The sequence below is a fragment of the Penicillium concentricum genome (genome assembly GCF_028827145.1).
Source record: "Penicillium concentricum strain IBT 3081 chromosome Unknown utg000002l_segment0_segment0, whole genome shotgun sequence".
NCBI lineage: Eukaryota > Fungi > Ascomycota > Eurotiomycetes > Eurotiales > Aspergillaceae > Penicillium > Penicillium concentricum.
The window spans coordinates 3,847,249-3,865,741 of NW_026622755.1; the positions used below are offsets into that span (position 1 = coordinate 3,847,249).

Below are 18,493 nucleotides of genomic sequence, written 5' to 3' on the forward strand. Positions count from 1 at the left end.
TTGGAGCTCCGTTTTGCACTGATCGAGTAATCCGAGCTCTATAGCTTAAGGCATCCTCGAGGACATTATCCACTCAATTCCAACTGACCATACATTATCAATACCCCTTTTTTTATTTATTCTCGGCATTGCCTTACTCGGTCGTTCCATTGCATACAATCTCTGCCCGGTGCCGATTGAATTTCTCGGGCGAGAAACCATGCAGACGAATAAAGAATATTGCTTTTCATGTTCATATCCATGTTATTTACAGGATCTATCAAAGACCGAGAATAAATAAATAAAAAAACAAATAAAATCATACTTCACACCGCTTATTTCTTAAGCTCTTCACGCAGCTCCTGCTTGACCCGCGTGACAGTACCAACACCACCGTAGACAATACCGGTGTACATCATAGCCACGGAAGCGCCGGCATCGAGAGCCGCGCGCGCCTCCTTGCCGGTAGTGATACCGCCCGAAGCGAAGATAACCTTCCGAGGAAGCTCGGACACTTTCTCGACAGACTTGTCCGATTCGGTCGCAGATGGGGGTCCCTGGTCAAGCAGGGCGCGGTAGCGGGCGACGAGCGCAACGGAGCGGTCAAACAGCTGGGGGCCGGAGTAACCGCCGGTTTCCTTGAGGGTCTTTTGTTCTTCGGCGGGGAGGACGAAGCCCTGGGGCACGGGATCGGGGCGACGGTTGGTGGTGTTGCCGACGATGACGCCGTCGACGCCGGAGTTCCAGACAGCCTCGCAGATGCCGGAGATCTGCTCGGTGGAGTCCTCATCCGGGCTAACCTTGACCATCACGTAGGGCTTGGTCTTGCGCTCGACGTTCTTGGCGGAGGCGACGACCGCCGTCAGGATTGCCGTGAGAGGTGCGGCGGCTTGGAGGTCGCGTAGGCCGGGGGTGTTAGGGCTAGAGACGTTCACGACGAGGATGTCGGCGTACGGCGCCACTCGGTCCACGCAGTAGACGTAGTCGCGCTTGATGGCTTCGATGTCTCCGTCCGGTGTGAGCTTGTTCTTGGCAACTTGCACGGCGAGAAGCTTGCCCGGGACCAGACTTCCGGGCGGGACGCCGGCTTCGCCGTCCAAGACGCGCTGCTCGGATTGTTCGTTTAGGCCAAATCCGGCGGCGTAGGCGAAGTCAGCTACGCGCTGCTTCAGCACTTTGGCCATGTGGTCGGCGCCCTTGGAGTTGAGGCCGTAACGGTTGATCATGGCGTGTTGCGAGGGCAGTCGGAACACTCGAGGCTTAGGGTTTCCTTCCTGGGGCAGAGGGGTGGTGCCGCCCACCTCGACGATGGCGGGACCGATATCGAGCAGCGCATCGGGGACCTCGGCGTGCTTGTCGAGACCGGCGGAGATACCGATGGGGTTGGAAAGTGTGTACCCAAAGACCTGGACGGATATCGTCAGTGATTGGCTATAGGCCGAGTTTGGAATGCCATTACCTCAGTTGCCAGGGCACCATCACTATCCGGGTCGCCACGCTCGCGCGGGTGGAGACCATACTTGTAGAGCATCTTCAGGTTCTCCACGCCGGTGTGGTGCGCATCCTCCGCATCGGGCCACAGGAGGCGGATCAAGGGCACAATGCCGTATCTGTGGATGCTGGCTCTGGTGTCGGTTCCGTAGATATAGCCCACCAGCAGGGTCAAGGCCAATGAGGCACCGTACAAGGCCTTCTTGGACCCACGGCCCGCTTTGCGAGGGATCTCCTTGGCGGCTTCCTTTGTAGCATCCTTCACTGTTTCCTTGGCTGCCTCAGCGGGCGCAACCGAGTCTGAAGCATATCGCGAAGCACCGGGGTAGCGCTGGGCCTTCTGTAGCAATGCCGATGGCCGCTGGCTCAAGCGGGAGGTAGGAAGGGCGCGAGCCCGGACGCTGGCTCTCCAGGCCATTGTTGCGGAGTTACACGCCATTTTGAATGTGTGTGGAGCTAATTATCTTCGCCGGCGGAGCAACGGCAACGCCCGATCGAACCTATATAGCGGTTAGTACTTGCGATTGATAGTGGATTGTCACTGGGGCCGGGGAGCTAGTCAAGTTCCAATCGACTCGCATTGTAGAATAGCCAATGGGGACCGTACAAACAGGTCATTATGCACCTGATAAATCACTTACAATTGCAATTGAGCACGTTCCGAGGTTCTCGCACGTTCCCTTGCGGTTCTCGAGGGCGGATTCGGGTTCTTTGCTGCACAATCCGGGCGGTGGCAATAAGTCCTGCAGAATATCTAGAGCGGTGGCCTCACGTATAGGTACATCGCAGGATGTTCACTTATGTACTTTATCTTCGTTTATGATTTGAGTAATTGTTGGTGATTGCTGGCTAATTTGGGGTAGATTTGAACTTCATATCTCGAATAATGTATAGGCTTTATATGCAGAATGAACGAAATATATTGACTGACGATCTTCTCTTCGATGATCACGAGCTCGTATCTGGCAACAGTGTCAAAGCCCAGCTATGACTGACTTGACTTCTACCTTCCACATATTGCGAATTCTTCAGTTTGGCCCTATATCTGAACAAAACCCCATCTCAAGTCTTGCTGTAATTGTTTAATCTCAATACAAAATCGCGTGCCAGAAAACCCAGCCAGGATGAGGACGCAAGGAAGAACAACCAACTCTTCAGCGGTGGGATTTGATCATGTCTGCTTTGACGAGGAGGACAATTCCCCTGCTCAGGAGCATTCACCCTCGCAGGGAGACTTCACGAATACTATCCCTGAAGCGGCGCCTCAGCTCAATCGTGCAAAGGAGCCCTACCGTTCATTCAACGTCTTCAAAGATGTATGTTAGCAGCATTTATCGATGCATGGCTGTGTCCATATAAGCCTTCATAAATTCACAAAAGAAAGCTCATCAATCTACGCAGGTAGCACTCGGCACAAATGCCTGGAGCTTTTGCCTTCAAGTCCACCCTTCTGGGGGACTTTCTCAATCTCCAAGCCCAGTATATCACACCTTGCGCATCCCTTGGTATCGCCAAGGCCTTTACTTGCCAGCTTCATTTGATCTATACTCAGGTGGCAATGTCGTACGCAGCCGGAAAGACCCATCTCCCGAGCCTCAAGACCACCGCGCGCACATTCACTACCGTGGCTTTGAGGGTTTACTCGGTCTCCACGTGACGGTAGATATCTTTCGCCAATTAGGTTCTAATGCTCTTCAAAATGAGCTTCCGGACTCTGGGAGAAGTTCCTCGAACCTTGTCAAGCACTGCTCGGTGGACATTGTTCGGAAGGGAATGGGTAGGACTTACTGTGTTGAGATTGCTGATGGCGGGGCTGTCAAAACATTCTACTGGAAAGGGTCCAAGACTGCATTGTCTCTCCTTGAAGCCGAAGGGAAGGATTCTGGTTCTACTTATGGGAACGGCAATCTGAAGTTCTTTGCTGCGGGTAAACCAGATGATATTCTTGCGGTGTGGCAAAATAGAACCGATCGACAAATTCTAGGATCCTTGAACGTTCTCGCCGAGCTTGATGCTAATTCTGATGGGATCCTTGAAGGGTTGATGGTAAGTTGCCTGGCAGTGGTTGTTGCAGAAAGAGTTTCCGGGCGAGGGTGGATAGGTGGCCTAGGGAAGTCAAGGAACTCTTAGGGAATTAAGTTGAAGGAGATTAGTTCATTGTCAGGTTTAGACTATCGAAACGTGCGAATAAAAGTTAGAGGGGTTAGCGGGTCCTTGGACTTGACGGATTGCAGCAGCAGGAGTCCAAGATGAGGTTGAGGGTATCACTAAAACGAATAGCAAAGAAACCACAATAAACTATTGGCAAGATATCAAATGATAATACCAAAGAAAGTCAACGCCAAGATTGCTATCATCTGGGTCGACAGAGTGATTTTGACCTAGCCCTAATTAGAGCACAAGAGAAAACCCCCAAGGCAGATCAATGCTTCTAGGCAAGATCAGGTCTCCCAGTTATGTGTCCAATCAGGCAATCATTACATCTGCCAGGAAGATATCAGGAGATTCCACATAGAATGGGGCATATCTTTCAATTCAACGGCTATGATTGGCATATTAATATAATGTGTCGGGTTTGGTCGGTTATATATAAATTTCACGGTCAGTTATAGTATAACAATTTATCGAATGTAATTTCTCCTCGGCTTCTAAAGACGTGGAACTGGTAGAAAGGTTTTGCCTTTCCTTGAATTGCTTTATCTTTTTTTGTCTTCTTTTTTTGTCTTTGATTATTAGTTGGAAGGCACCTCTAATTCTACAAATAAAATAGTACCTTAAGTCTAGAAGTAGTAGTATTTTCTTTGCTATCAAGGCAAATATACTATTTTGGAGCCCTAAAGTACGCTGCACCTACTGGGGGATTCTCAAGACCACTCTGCCATCAATCTCCGAGCGCTCCAGGCGGTCCAACACATCATTGATATCGTCCAACTCAAAGACGTCAATATGCGCCTTCACATCGCCAGCCACGGCCATAGCCATCATCTCATCCATCTCATCCGCTGTTCCTGCGGAGTTTCCGACAATAGTGAGACCTGTATCAGTTGGTCAGACCAAATCATGTGTTGAATTGCATAATTGCCAGAGAAACTCACCTTTGACAATCATATCGAATGGTGTAGCTGGAAGGTTGAATGGCTTGTTGGGAATACCGACGCAGACCAGCGTGCCAAAAGGACGCAACATATGCATACTTTGTTCATATGCTCGCTCGCTGTTGGCGGTACAGATGACAGCGTGTACACCAAATGTTGTCTTATCTTTGACTGCCTGGACGATGTCAACTTCGCGGTAGTCCAGGAATTCTGTGGCCCCAAGCGAAAGGCATAGTTGCTTTTTCTTCTCTCCACTTTAGAAGCACCATTAGGTTAGTTTGCTATGAAGATGACAGAAAATGCTCAACTTGAATCGTCACATACCTGTCAATCGCAATAACCTTAAGGCCCTTTTTAGCGGCAATTTGAATTCCCCTGTAAGGAGTATATTGTTAGAAAACAAAGCTTCCAGTCACCGAAAATTGGGGAAATGTACATATGACCAAGGCCACCTCCAGCACCGAGGATGGCAAGATAGTTTCCCGGGCGAGTCTTGGTCTTCATGATGGAAGAGTACATAGCAATTCCAGCTGGGGATAGTGATTAGCCTTTGTGCTGGCAAAATGCCAATGGGAAAAACATACCACACAAAAGAGGCGCGGCACTATCTGGTGAAAGCTGCTCCGGAATCTTTGTTACATGGAGTGCTGGGCTGACAATATACTCTGAGGCATGGTATTAGAGGTGTTCCAATGGACTGGATGATCGCACTGAAAGATAGAAGACTTACGCTGGAAAGTTCCAGGCACATTCTGCAAACCATGCAATCAGTAACGGAAACAATGACATGATTGGGGTGATCAACAACTTACTGCACCAGCATTCTTCTGATACGGGCATACGGTATGGTTGACTTCGCAAATTTCACACTGGCGACAAGAGCTGTAGAGCCATCTAATAGTGGAAATGGGTTCAGCGTCAATATAACTTCAACCAGACGACCAATTGGGGATGAAGGAGACAGACCTGATACCAACTCGGGTTCCCATCCATTGTTTCTCGTCGACCTCCGGTCCCACTAAGTGTAACGATCAATGTTAGTATATGATCTGGACTGTGTTCAACCTGATGTAGCGATAGTTCTTACCTTTGACTACTTTGCCAATACCTTCATGACCCGCGACATCAGTCAACATAGGCGTGTCACCGCGGATGCTGTGAATATCCGAGTGACATACTCCAGAAAACTCGAGCTTGACAAGGATTTCGCCTTTTCCAGGAATTGGCACGGGGCGATTGCTCTTGATCCCCACCTTTGCGGAGACGGAAGTAGTTTTGGGGGCGATAACAGCAGCGATTTGAATTGGGGGGATTGGGACCGACATGTTACTCTATGAATATTTAAGATCAATTGGAGAAAGTCAGTGAATCTTTAGGACACTTGGCTTAAATAGTTCGGTAGTTGAGGTCTGATCCGATAAACGGCATTCGTATCGTAGATGCGGGGGTGGAAGGATGCAAAGATAAGCAGAAACAATTAGCAGATGCCAAGATACAATTGGAAAGGTGTCGAATTTAGGGGCAGGTTAGGCAGTTTAGGCAGGTTAGAGACGAAGATGAAGATATCAATACGAATAATTACGAACTCGGGAATAAATCGGACACTTCTCTTTTACACAGTTCAGTGTCAACAATTTAATTAAACAATTATGTGTAAGCCGGAGGTCTGACATCGGAAATCATGAAGGAATATAAGACAAGGACTCTGCTAGGCAGAGTCGAAGGGAAGAAGTGGCACAGCACTCCGAATGCAGAAGGACTCCGAGTCGTGCAAGAAACTCGAACACCAAGGTATCAAAGATGAAATTCTAAACCCGACATAGAAAACGCCAGAAAATCATGCATTCTCGGACTGGATTGTTTGCTGCGAGTAGAGGGATAGTTAGTTTGAGGAACCAGATTAAGTTGAGGGAGAGAAACGAACCACCAGCCAATCCATTCCCTCATTAATACCCTTGCCATCGATGGCAGAGCAAGCGACAATACTCCAGTTTCGGTCCCGCAGCTCTCCCAGCTTCAAAGCCTCTGAGATTTCGCCTGCACCCTTGGCGCCAGGTTGATCCTGTTTGTTGGCAAACACCAGCAATGCCGCGTCGTGAAGTTCCTCTTCATTCAACATGGCTGCTAATTCATCTGCTGCAGTCCCTAACCGCTCAATATCTGTGGAGTCGATGACGAAGACCACAGCGGCCGTGTTGGCGTAGTAGCATCGCCAGTATGGGCGGATAGAAGTTTGGCCTCCAAGATCCTACAATCCAGGGATGTTAATTATGACCCAAAGTTCGAGGTGGGTAAAACATACCCAGACGTTAAGATTGAGATTCTTATATGTGACCGATTCGACGTTGAACCCGATTGTAGGTATCGTGGTGACGACCTCACCAATCTGTGGGCGCAAGGTGTTAGCTCCACGAAACTCACACTTAAATGCGCCAGGAAACCAAAGCCAGAAAGTCATAATATCTTACCTTGAGTCTGTACAGCAAAGTAGTCTTTCCAGCGTTATCCTAAATCCACGAAATAACGTTAGTTAGTTTCAGTCCTGGTCACACTAATGAGATCCTGCTTTCCCCGCGTGGGATGCAGTGAGACACAACGTACAAGTCCTAGAATCAGGATCCGGATCTCCTTCTTGGACCAGAGCAGGGACCAGATACGCGATAGTGAACCTCCCATGGTGTGTATGATTAATCAGTGGGCGCGTTCACTGTTGTTGTCCTTCAGTTCAAAGGTTGTCGGGGCAAGTATGGAGCCGAGGATGATAAGTTGAGGGGCGCGTAGGTCGTATGGATCGAGTGAAAGGAGACAAACTCGCTATGGGGTTATGGTACACGTAGATGAGATAGAGAGGTGAAAGAGAAGAAGGCACTGGTGGCAACCGCATTGGATGTTCTTTGGCCGATCGGCCTGTGCGGTGTGGGCGGTCAATCGGGGGATCATCATCTTGCGGGATTGAGCTCTCCTCATTTAGAAAACCCCATTGTCTTTTTCCCTTTGTCATATTTTTGTCTTGATCACTTTTATCGCATTCTACGCGACTACCACTCACTATCTGATGTACAATTAGGGAACTGCAGTTACCTCCGGCGCACTCCCTAGATTTGCCGCGATTAGTCTTAATTGAAGACAGCCGACCACAGACCGATACCAATCATGGTTGGAAAGAAGTCGGGCAAGGCCCTCCGCGATGAGGGTAAGATCATCCGACCGAACTGGTGGAATATATCCGTCAACGACAGAGCAGCTAACACTTGACATAGGCCTGGAGCGGACCGACAATAACATGGAATTATCCAGCTGGCCGCAGATCCCAGCAATCAACCAGAAGAACTACTACACGTACGCATACACAGGCCGATATCTGCCGCAGTTGAGAACTTGAATGCTGATTGCGCTATGTAGCGACTACCTCAAACGAGACGATCAAAACCTCGCGTTCCGACTCCAAAACGAGGAAGCAAGGACAAAGATGACCAAGAAAGCGAAGGATCACGACCGTGCCCTCGCTATGGCCAAGACCGAGACCGCGGAAGGCGAGGGTGAAGCAGATGGCGATACCCACATGGAGGATGCGGAGGAGACCCCAGCCGAGATGGCTGGCTCCAAGGTTATTATCATCCATATGGGCAGTCAGAACCTCCGGATTGGACTTGCCAGCGACGCACTGCCGAAAACCTTGCCAATGGTAATTGCGAGGAAAGCAACCACCAACGAATCCGAAGACCATGGTGAACCTAAGCCCAAGAGGTTTAAACATGAGGATGGCTCTGAAATGGAGCCCGAAAAGGCCTTTGGATCTGAAGTATGTCTAGTGTAGTTTCATTGAGATGGGCTTGTACTAATTCTTCTGATAGTGGTCGTCTCATTTCAACCGGATGTCTGCGGATTTGAAGGTGCACATGCGACAGAACAAGCGAAGAATGCTTCCAAACTCTAAGGAGATGGTTGTTAACTATAACCGCAGGACCGTGCCAGAAATTATCTCTGAACACAATGATCCAATGCGTGCTGAATGGACCGAGCTCTCTAATCCCCCGCCAGAGTATATTGTCGGAAAGCCGGCTCTGCGGGTACCGGATTCTTCAAAGCCTCGATACAAGCTGTATTGGCCAATCCAGAATGGTTGGTGCAACGAGAAGGACTATACAAGCAAGAGGGCACTATTTCTGGATATTTCATTGATCGTGGAAGATGCGATCAAGAATCAACTGCACTTGACGAGCAAGAAGGATTGGACTCAGTATTCGTGTGTGTTCGTCATCCCGGATCTTTACGACAAGTCCTATGTCACCCAAGTCTTGGATATGTTGATGCGAGAATTTGCGTTCGCTCGGGTGTGTTTCATCCAAGAGAGTCTGGCAGCCACCTTTGGTGCCGGCTTCACCTCGGCATGTGTTGTCGATATCGGAGCGCAGAAGACTTCGATCTGTTGTGTAGAGGAAGGCATGTGTATCGAGAACTCCCGAGTGAACCTGAAGTATGGTGGTCAAGACGTGACCGAAACATTCGTCAAGATGATGCTGCACGATCATTTCCCCTATGCCGATATCAACCTACGGCGTAGACACGACTTCCTTCTAGCCGAAGAGCTTAAGAAGAACATCTGCACCATGAACGAAGCCAGTGTTTCTCCACAAGTCTTTGACTTCCACCTTCGTGTGGCAGGCCAAGACACACGAAAGTATACTTTCAAGGCTTTTGACGAAGTTCACCTTGCGCCAATGGGTGTTTTTGAGCCTGATATTTTCGACAACTCTGACAAAATCACTGGTAGACGGACCTTGATCGATCGTTCGGTTGACATCTACGATGGATCACCTAATGATCCTACTTCTGCGGCCCAGTCAGAGATTTTGACCGCCATGGCCCCTCCCCTGCCGTCTCAAGGCAAGACAAATGGCGAGTCTCACTCGGCGGCGCCGGACGTTCAGGCCACACCAGGCCGCCCACAACATCCTAATGCTTTAAGCAAAGTCCAAGATTTGGAGGGTACACCTCGATCTTCTGTCGCTGGTTCTCCAGGGCCGGAGAACACAGGGACCCCTCAAGCAGGAGGAACAAGCACACCCGCTGCCACGGCCGCTGCAGCTCAGGCTCCGCGTCCACCTGCGGTGGAAGATAGAGATGATATCATGCCTGTGTTCGGTTTGGACAACGCTATCCTGACCTCCATTGCCCACGCGGCTCGCTCAGACGATAAGAAGATGCGGGATTTCATCGGTGGTATCATGGTCGTCGGTGGCGGTAGTTTGACTAGCGGATTCCATCTCTTCCTGGAAGAGCGACTGCAGGCTCTCCGCCCTGGCTTCTCAAAGGAGATCATGATCGGGACACCGCCTAGAGATCTCGATCCCCAGGTCGTTGTGTGGAAGGGAGCCAGCATTTTCGGCAAACTGAGCGGTACAAACGACAGTTGGATCGGAAGACTGGAGTATGATCGACTTGGTCCCCGGCTGATGGCGTACAAGTGCATGTGGGCCTACTGATTGTACTTTAGGCGATTCATTTATGGTATTATGAGAATTCGGCGTGGGAGTTGCATGTTTTTGGTCACTTTCAAAAGGAATTTCAATATTTTTTTCTAATACAATGGAATACCTTGAATACACAGTTGGTATTAGATGAGCCAGAAGGCCAATCCGAAAAGCGTGGGATTAGATGTGAGCTGCTGTCCTCCAAGGCCGAGGTTGGATAAGTGCACGCACTTCTTTGTTTCCAACATTGTCCTTTCCATACTTACCGTCCTTACACGTGATCACCTCTGTATTTCCACGCGTATCCCTCCAACACAATAGATAAGCGGTGAATAAAGGCAGAATAATGGTCCTCAGGCTCAGCTCCGGTGTTGGTCTGTATGACAGCTTTTGCCAATTCCTCCAGCTCCATTCGTGGTCAGTCTGGATAAGACTTTTCTACTGGCGAGCCGACCCACGGAATCTGATATTACTGTCACTTTTCCTCCCTATCGCCGTCCTTGTCTTTATCCAAGCCATTGATTCCCTCACGGTAAGTTTGCGACCAATTCCCTCGCATCCATTCTGAATCGGGCTCTTGTACTAACTGGCTTCTGTATAGTTGCACTGCCATTTTTAGCTGCCAACATTGAGGCGACAATATCCCAGTTCATCCCAGTCTATTCCAGTCTATTACAGTGAGCTTCCGTCCCCCTCAGTCCAGACGTACGCCGAGTTGCTGATGCGCAATTAATCGCCCAGTCAACCAACCGCGCGAGAAAATAAGACGACAGTATGTCTTCCAAATCTAAAGAGGGCCAGTCATCAGGTGGCTTTCACCAGGAGTACATTGCGTCTCTTCGCTATCGCAATGATCTCCCTCCCCGGACATGCCCCCCAAGTTCCTCGATATCCCACACGAGGGCTTGAGTCGCTTCCTCACCCCCGGTTTCGCGTCAAACCTGGCACGCCGTGAGGAACCCAACATTGAAGTCGATGCCGAAGGTGGAATGCCAATTGACCTGGTCGGTATTCCGGGGTTACATTTGGGCGACGAGAGTGGTATGTCAACGCAGAATCTCCTGCAATTGTATGACTGCAACTAACATCTCCACCAGCTATTATGGCACCCGAGAATCCTCAGCCCATGGACCCCGCTGACCTTCCCCTTCTCATGACTATTGAGCAACTCCGAAACCCTGCCCCAAGGAATACCAATGTCAGTTTCCTCCGCCGTACACAGCACATCGGTGTCGACCGTAGTGCCGGAGATGGCTCCCGACCCGCACCTATTAAAACACAATCACGCACTGCGAAGAAAGGAAAGCCTCCTGTGGATGACCCGAAGCATGTTAAGAAGTTCATCCAAAAAGGATTCGATATCGCCTACCCCCAGAGCAAGCACACTGGAGACGACACTGATAGCCACATCCGTGGTCTTCCTGCCACAAAGGCAGAACTCGACGCCTGGGCTAATCCAGTTCACCCTGAAAACCCGAAGCTGAAGCCAGTCGGTTTCTTCCCTGTGATGCCCGACCTGGAAGGGTTCCCAGACCCCGGTGGCTACCTTCAATTCAAGTTTGATAAGGCGCCTTTGGCAGCCGTCGCAGGCAAGAGGGACAAGCGTATGGATGTTGGTATTCTGCAACCAGTTGCGCCCGAGCAGCGCGTTTGCCAGGAGCATGAATCTAAGCTGAATCTTCACCACACGAACCCTGCTCTTTACGCCCACCCTGGCCCAATCCCTTACGATTACCAGCTCTTCCTTCCAGAGAAGCCCCACTCTGTTAAGAACATTGACACAAGCATGAGCCTGTCTAACCCAAACCGCGACAGCGAAGACCTCTACACCAACGAGAGCGCCGACGGCCACAAGTTCCACCGCTATGATCGCGTTCGCACTTACGCCACCAGTGCTCAGGTCTTCAACACTGAGCAAAAGGACATCGCTTTGACGCTCTACAAACCCAAGAATGGCGACAGCAGACAATTGGCCGCTTACTACTATCCAATCTTAGGCAAGGCCCGCCTTAAGCCAGAGCGTGCCCGCACCATTGCTCACGCTGGTCTCGCTCCCACTTCCACCCAACAGGAAGAGACCGAGGAACGGGTTGACCAGATGCATGTGATGATGCGTGACCCCAACGATGCTGAAATCTACAAGCGTGCTTTGACCCGTCTGCGCATCGATCCGAAGTTTGCAAGCAATATGCCACCCGAGCCTGTTGCTCAAGAAGAGGAACACCCATTGGAGAACGAGGAGTCAGAGAAGCCAGCCGATGACGATACTCGCATGAGCGATGACGAGTAGATACTCGCGGCTGTCTATTATGTATTATGGATCTTTTTTTGAACATTACAATCTCGAAGTTTCTGCCTAGGTAGTTTCCCATGGGTCTGGCGTCTGAGCAATGGAAAATGGCGTTACATATAGTCAATCGTTAATCAACGTAGTTATTATGTATACAATTAATCGCCTCATGCATTTGTAGATATAGTTTGTATCATCGAATACAAGAGTCAGAGTCGTCGGCTGCGTATGTGACCTCTGTTCTTAACGAACGACTAATAATTTACCTGGGCCAAGATGATACAAGGGACGTTATGTCTTTTGAATTAATTCTTTTTGGGGGTATTTTTAGAGATCTCTTTTATATAAATTTTCATTTGTGTTATAGCAAAAAGAAGCGTGAATAAGAGCACGGAGTAGACATGCCAGGATGATCACTCGACGTTGATTTTTATACTCAGTCTTGTCGCCCTCTCTTGGTCCGTCATTCTAACTGACTGTTTTCTGGTCTTCTCATTCGCTGAATCCTTTTACCGCTACGAGTATTCTGCCGTCATCTATCAAATTTATCTCCTGTTACTCACAGGTGGTCGAGTGCCTTTCTCTTACGCTTAAACGTAAATGTACTATTACATAGCGTAATCATTGCTCTATACCTACATACGCGAATGAATAGGGATATTTCATTCTTATTACTTATTTTGCTATCATTTTCACTGTTCCCTTCTCTTCTCGCCAACTGGCCTACTCGCCTTACACAGTTACACTTGGTTAGTATATATTTTCAATATAATAAGATAAATAAGAATAGCACTTCTCGATACGTATCGTTGAAATGTCGGACCAGAGCCCGAGTATCCATACCTTGGGATCTCAGGTCATCATCTTCCCTACAAGCACACTGCGGTCACAAGCTCGGTCTTTGCTTCCCTTTCAAACTTCACTCAGTGGTCTTCTCATCTCACTTTCACTTTATCTTTATCTTTACACTGCGCTTGTCTTATCTTTTGCTTCTGCCAAGTCTCCTCTTCGTCGAAGCTGGTGTCTCATGCTATACCGAAGCACTATCATTTGTCTCTCTTCTTCTTCCTCGCAGTTGATAACACACGCTCCTCACAACAGCAACGGTTCGTCTCACAACCCATCTTCACAGAGTGTATGCAAGTCAAGTCTCCTCTTCAACGAAAGCGGTATCCTGTGCTCGACCGAAGTTCCGTCACTTGTTTCTTCTTTCTTGCAGTTAGTAGCACACGCTCGCCACAACCACAACGGTCTGCCTCGACACCCGCATATAGTGGATTCTTTTTATTGATTTCCAAAATGGGGCTGCTGGACCTTCCAGTCAAGCTCATACTTATGATCGAGGAACACCTCCCCACGCAAGCCGATGTCTCTGCCTTGATGAGATGTCATTCCTCTATGCTTGCCATTCTCCAAAAGAGGCTTTACAGCCGAGCAAAGTCGTTCGAGCTTGACTCCAATTTGAGATGGGCATGTGAAAGGGGAAACGAAGGCCTGGCTTCTGCGATGCTTATCATGGGGGCCGATATCCTGCTCAGCGTGAATGACCCTGTGCCATTGAGCATCGTGGCAATCCATGGACACCTCAATATGGTTAAATCTCTCCTCAAGCATGATCCAACAATTATCAACAACACACCATACCCAACAGACGATAAGTGTACCGCGATCGTGGGCGCCACAATCCAGCGGCATACGGATATTGTAAAGTTCCTTCTTGCCCAACCAGACCTTGATCCGCAAAAGCCAAGTTCATATTTCATCTACAAAACAACACATAAATTGGGTGAATATGATACCTTCCATATCCCCATCAACCAAGCTCTTTACGACGGGAATCATGAGCTAGTTCGGATTCTACTGGAAGACACTCGCGTGGAGCTGAGTCCTTTCAGTTTGATTGCTGCTGCCCGAGGGGGCCACGAGGATATGGTCAGGCTGTGTCTACTACAATTTTCGCAAAGGTTTGACCCCAATGAAGAATCCTTGCTTATCATCGCTACCCGAGACAACAACATGGGCTTGGTCAAATTATTATTGGAAGTGGCAAGCCATTCTTCTGAAATGGAGTGGGAAACAGACGGCAAAGCATCTTTCATCGTCAGTGCAGCGAATCAAGAACCCCCAAACCCCGACAAATCGCTTCTCGCAAGAAATAACATCAGCGTCGAAGCCACCGATTATGATGGCAGAAGCCCATTTACTTATGCTGCAAGTTATGGTAATGTGGAGATGATGAAGATACTTCTGGATACCCGGAAATTTGACGTTGACTTGCCAGACGAGTGCGGCCGAACACCATTGTCGCATGCCGCTTCAGTGGAAAAGGAGCCAGTGAAATTCCTCCTCCCATTGGATGATGTTAATCCTGGTTCTAAGGATCACAACGGCCTGACCCCATTTCACCATGCGGCAATGTGTGGTGAAGTGCAAGTCATGGCAGCACTCCTGGATACCGGGAAAGTTGATATTAATTACCCCGATATGCACGGTCAAACACCATATGATATCTTCACTGGATGTTGATTACTTGGGAGATGGAACCTCAAATACCATTGGAAAATTTGACTCATATCAGAGAAAGCTGAAATAAAAATAGTACAAAACAATCATTTCACAGTTGCGAAGCATGGGATTCGAACCTCTTAGTGACGAACTCTGCATTTTGATCCACAAAGAGAGACAGATCTGGCTTCTGCACAATGTCGACGATACCTTGATCGCTGCAGTGGGCGAAAAAGACATTGAGTGGTTCAATCAGGCCATGCCGTTCAAATACAGAGATCTGGGCAAGCCAAAGAGATTCCTCGGGAGCAGATTATCTCGCGGAAAACATGGTATTTTTCTCTGTCAAAAAGCATATAGAAGATATCGTCGTTAAGGCCGTATTGTGAGGGGCAGGCAGAGTTTAGTTCGCTCCTCTCCAATACAACTCTCTCCCTCCTCTCTTTCTGGGCTCTCACGTAGGTTCCGATAATTAATCCTAAGCAACGTCCCGAATTAATAATGGTGGCGGTTGAAGACAATTGCACTTTTCTGTAAGTAGTGGTGTCGTCGCGCTGAGGATGTACTTCTTAGTTGCATTTCCTAGCCTATGCCCTCTAGATGTGACCAGTGGGCCATTTTCCATCTGCAGCGAGTTGGCCCCCTCTTTGATCATAGTAAAAGGCATATAAATCATCTGAAGAATTGGGTCATATTGTTAGATAGCACTTGAGTGGACCGAAGTTATGTGGAATCTCAATTCTTGTTCGATGGGTAGTATTTCCTTTTTTAGCAATGATTGCGAATGGTTTATCCAAAAAGGAGAATATATAGGATAACATGCAAACGAACTTGAGATAAAGAGTGCTAACTACATGTAATAAGCATCTAGCCTTCAATTGTAACTATCTCGTCATGCTTTCTTTAGCCCACTCAAAATTTGTGGTTGCATGCTTGACATGAACTGGTGCATTGGTGTAAACCCCGGATTCTCACATAATGATCGGAGATAATCTCTCTCTTCTTGTAATTTCGGTGGGTAGATTGATTTGAGGTGTCGAGCTGCTACTACTAATGGGAAAGGGACGAGGTGTTGACGAAAGGCACCGGTAGATGGGTGTAGGAATGACGGCACACAGCGTATTATACTGCGACAACAGTTCTCTGGATCAAGACCGAAAGTATCACAATTCCCATCGGAAATGGCGTGACAGACACTGTAGGCGATGATACTCGATGCCCAGTAGATTGTCATTATATGGGTGTCCGCAATTTCATCTGTCGTCATGTTGATAGGGAGCTGCCACTTCGGCCCTATACAGGCCACTGTGATAGCAAACTTTGAGCTCCAGTGGTATAATTTCTCCATAACGGCGAAACCCATTTCCTTGAGGATCAAACGCTGCCTCAACTTTGCTGGAGAGTCTGGCTGAATATTCATGTTGTCAATGCCCTCGTATATCGAGGGGAGTTCCAGGAGAATGTCTACCAATAGGTCTTTGCGTGTTTTTGGGTGATGAATCCAAGGATCAGTCATCCACATTGGCTCACTGAAAACATGCTTCTTTCGTTCCTTGAGTGCAAATTGTGCCTGTTCATAGATCAGCATTGCCTCATATCGTCGAGATACAGTTCAAATACATGGTTGAGTCGCCCATCAACAAACAGTCTATGAGCTGGACCGGTAGCGTAGAATGATGGTGAATTGGAAAGGATCAGCGCAAGATCTCCAGAATGGTGAATCATCCAGTTGCGGGATTGCGCTTCCTGGTTCCGGCAATCACCCCCATAGAGGGCCTGGATAAACTATATTAGCCAGCAGCCAATTTCAAACAAGTTTTGCCTCTCAGTAGCGGAGGTCGAATAAGATCTACCTCGTAGAGACTGAATACTCGTGCAGCACCGAGAAGTTCGAGACCAGGCTTCCTTGGGGAGCTTAGTGCTTTTCGCATCTGCCGTAAGGCACTCACATGCAGATTTGTTCCTTGCTGTCTCATCCAATATTGGCTGCTGACTTTATTTGCCGCAGTCGTGAGTGCCATTGCACCGAGAGCCGTACGTAGGATGCTCTTTTCCAGTAGGATATCTCGAAGTACACTGATGGAGCCACCTAGATCTCGCTGGGTCTGGCTAAAAAGAGAAAAAGAGTGACCATTTGGCATATACGATGTCCAAAAGTTCCCTTCGAGACAAGACTCGTGGGCGGTTTGAGAAAGAGTGACAGAGGTAGCCAGCATAGCCGATAAAGACGGATAGTTCGGACTAGCCTCGATGGGAAGGCGGCTTTGAGTTCCACAAAGACTACCAGAAGAAGGAACTTCTCCCTTATGGCCAGGGTCATAGTAGCGGTATATGGTCAGACCCTCGGCATATCCCTCGCACGGGATGCTAGACTTCCTGCATTGGCCACAAGAGGGCTGTTGTAGATCACACTACTCCCGTGATTAGTCCCATTCTTTCAAGATAGATTGAGTATTGGAATAATTGGATAAATACATGTACTTACGCCCTTTTTGCGTCGGCGGCAGGTACGGCATGCTTTCGAACGCCCCGGCACACCAACCATTGACAACTGGGCTGGACGATGTAGTGGAAGTGCGCACTTGGGTTCCACCAATTATTTTCCTACTAGTGAAGAGGTGATAACAGCAGTCACTATTGTTCACTATGTGTTCTTCTATGTCTTCTGCATGAGTATTGTTGTCAGCCTCGCACGCTTCCAAGTTTCAGCCCTGGAGATAACTTTAAAATGGTGGGGCCGTAACGGACCCCGGCTAAACCCAAAAGGGAGCATCATGTGCAGGCTGCATATCGCGTCCTCTATGTACTACTATTTGTCGACAGCTTCTGGTGAGTGCTAAGGGAAGTTTGGAAATGAATGTGACAAATAGGCATGAGTTTACAACCTTCGTTGAAAGATCGTGAAGGGGTTGGATGGAATATTATTCGAACTGACCCAAACGGTCGCTGCCGATAATTCGATTGCTGTTCGGTGGATAATCCATGGTGTTCTCGGATCAAACTTCTCACTCTTTTGAAGGGGAGCTAAAACTATTCTAGTCTTTTGATCTCGCAAAAATGGCATAGACCATTAAAACTTAAAGCACGGGCTCCCGCCATCTATAACGGAACAGACTTCCTTCTCTAGAACGACCGTACAGGCTAGATTAGGGAAGCCTACATCGTCACATACAGTATCTCATACTTCCATGCGATGGGCTTAGAGGCTGTTACTGGTTAAGAACTTTAGACAAGTTAGGCAGCTCGCATCAAGCTCGTGTTGGGATCGGCAATTGGTAAACTGGGGTTTAGTAACCTGGGATTATCTTAGGTAGTCAATTTATGTAGTGTTTTCAACCATCTGTCTTTTTTCCCTTTATGTTAGTCAAATTATCTCGAGATACAGCTGTCATGATGCGAATTCATTGACTACATGTCCGGAATGGATCAGCCGCTTTCGACTAGACAACTATTGGGCATTTTAGTACCAATCAACGTGTAATTGATTCTACCAAGCATCATAGTCTCGGTAGTTTTTGTTGTTTTCTATCTCCTGGCCAGATTTAAGTAGCTGAAATAGAGCGAGGAAGGCCAACATTGTGTACTGCCGAACGTTTCCTACAGCATATATATAATAGTTGATCAAAGCCCAAAACGATCATGTATGGATTGATTTACAA

General features: G+C 48.3%; 9 protein-coding genes across 9 annotated transcripts; 5 read left to right on the forward strand and 4 right to left on the reverse strand.

The window, feature by feature from the left end:
- Nucleotides 1-314: 314 nt before the first annotated feature.
- Nucleotides 315-1,909, reverse strand: N7517_005088 (dihydroorotate dehydrogenase 2; the record flags this gene model as incomplete). Its single annotated transcript, XM_056722818.1, has 2 exons — nucleotides 315-1,385; nucleotides 1,439-1,909. 2 exons carry the CDS (start codon nucleotides 1,907-1,909, stop codon nucleotides 315-317), a joined length of 1,542 nt encoding a protein of 513 aa, XP_056579068.1.
- A 685-nt stretch (nucleotides 1,910-2,594) lies between these two features.
- On the forward strand, nucleotides 2,595-3,600 carry N7517_005089 (uncharacterized protein; the record flags this gene model as incomplete). Its single annotated transcript, XM_056722819.1, has 2 exons — nucleotides 2,595-2,786; nucleotides 2,851-3,600. 2 exons carry the CDS (start codon nucleotides 2,595-2,597, stop codon nucleotides 3,598-3,600), a joined length of 942 nt encoding a protein of 313 aa, XP_056579069.1.
- Nucleotides 3,601-4,320: 720 nt separating this feature from the next.
- N7517_005090 (zinc-dependent alcohol dehydrogenase) lies at nucleotides 4,321-5,890 on the reverse strand (the record flags this gene model as incomplete). The annotated part of the gene is made up of 9 exons (XM_056722820.1): nucleotides 4,321-4,505; nucleotides 4,566-4,819; nucleotides 4,890-4,940; nucleotides 5,002-5,095; nucleotides 5,150-5,230; nucleotides 5,296-5,317; nucleotides 5,378-5,459; nucleotides 5,532-5,583; nucleotides 5,653-5,890. 9 exons carry the CDS (start codon nucleotides 5,888-5,890, stop codon nucleotides 4,321-4,323), a joined length of 1,059 nt encoding a protein of 352 aa, XP_056579070.1.
- A 444-nt stretch (nucleotides 5,891-6,334) lies between these two features.
- On the reverse strand, nucleotides 6,335-7,268 carry N7517_005091 (ADP-ribosylation factor family protein). The gene is made up of 5 exons (XM_056722821.1): nucleotides 7,167-7,268; nucleotides 7,034-7,072; nucleotides 6,868-6,951; nucleotides 6,490-6,813; nucleotides 6,335-6,429 (listed from the first exon to the last, which is right to left on the reverse strand). The coding sequence occupies exons 1-5, from the start codon at nucleotides 7,239-7,241 to the stop codon at nucleotides 6,403-6,405; spliced, it is 549 nt and encodes a 182-aa protein (XP_056579071.1). The 5' UTR covers nucleotides 7,242-7,268; the 3' UTR covers nucleotides 6,335-6,402.
- A 450-nt stretch (nucleotides 7,269-7,718) lies between these two features.
- N7517_005092 (putative chromatin remodeling complex subunit (Arp8)) lies at nucleotides 7,719-10,051 on the forward strand (the record flags this gene model as incomplete). Its single annotated transcript, XM_056722822.1, has 4 exons — nucleotides 7,719-7,758; nucleotides 7,826-7,904; nucleotides 7,968-8,367; nucleotides 8,420-10,051. The coding sequence occupies 4 exons, from the start codon at nucleotides 7,719-7,721 to the stop codon at nucleotides 10,049-10,051; spliced, it is 2,151 nt and encodes a 716-aa protein (XP_056579072.1).
- Nucleotides 10,052-10,385: 334 nt separating this feature from the next.
- On the forward strand, nucleotides 10,386-10,772 carry N7517_005093 (uncharacterized protein; the record flags this gene model as incomplete). Its single annotated transcript, XM_056722823.1, has 2 exons — nucleotides 10,386-10,571; nucleotides 10,743-10,772. The coding sequence occupies 2 exons, from the start codon at nucleotides 10,386-10,388 to the stop codon at nucleotides 10,770-10,772; spliced, it is 216 nt and encodes a 71-aa protein (XP_056579073.1).
- Nucleotides 10,773-10,908: 136 nt separating this feature from the next.
- On the forward strand, nucleotides 10,909-12,329 carry N7517_005094 (uncharacterized protein; the record flags this gene model as incomplete). The annotated part of the gene is made up of 2 exons (XM_056722824.1): nucleotides 10,909-11,080; nucleotides 11,137-12,329. 2 exons carry the CDS (start codon nucleotides 10,909-10,911, stop codon nucleotides 12,327-12,329), a joined length of 1,365 nt encoding a protein of 454 aa, XP_056579074.1.
- A 1,299-nt stretch (nucleotides 12,330-13,628) lies between these two features.
- On the forward strand, nucleotides 13,629-14,855 carry N7517_005095 (ankyrin repeat domain-containing protein; the record flags this gene model as incomplete). The annotated part of the gene is made up of 1 exon (XM_056722825.1): nucleotides 13,629-14,855. One exon carries the CDS (start codon nucleotides 13,629-13,631, stop codon nucleotides 14,853-14,855), a length of 1,227 nt encoding a protein of 408 aa, XP_056579075.1.
- Nucleotides 14,856-15,956: 1,101 nt separating this feature from the next.
- Nucleotides 15,957-17,379, reverse strand: N7517_005096 (Zn(II)2Cys6 transcription factor domain-containing protein; the record flags this gene model as incomplete). Its single annotated transcript, XM_056722826.1, has 5 exons — nucleotides 15,957-15,977; nucleotides 16,030-16,404; nucleotides 16,455-16,619; nucleotides 16,688-17,245; nucleotides 17,320-17,379. The coding sequence occupies 5 exons, from the start codon at nucleotides 17,377-17,379 to the stop codon at nucleotides 15,957-15,959; spliced, it is 1,179 nt and encodes a 392-aa protein (XP_056579076.1).
- Nucleotides 17,380-18,493: the final 1,114 nt, after the last annotated feature.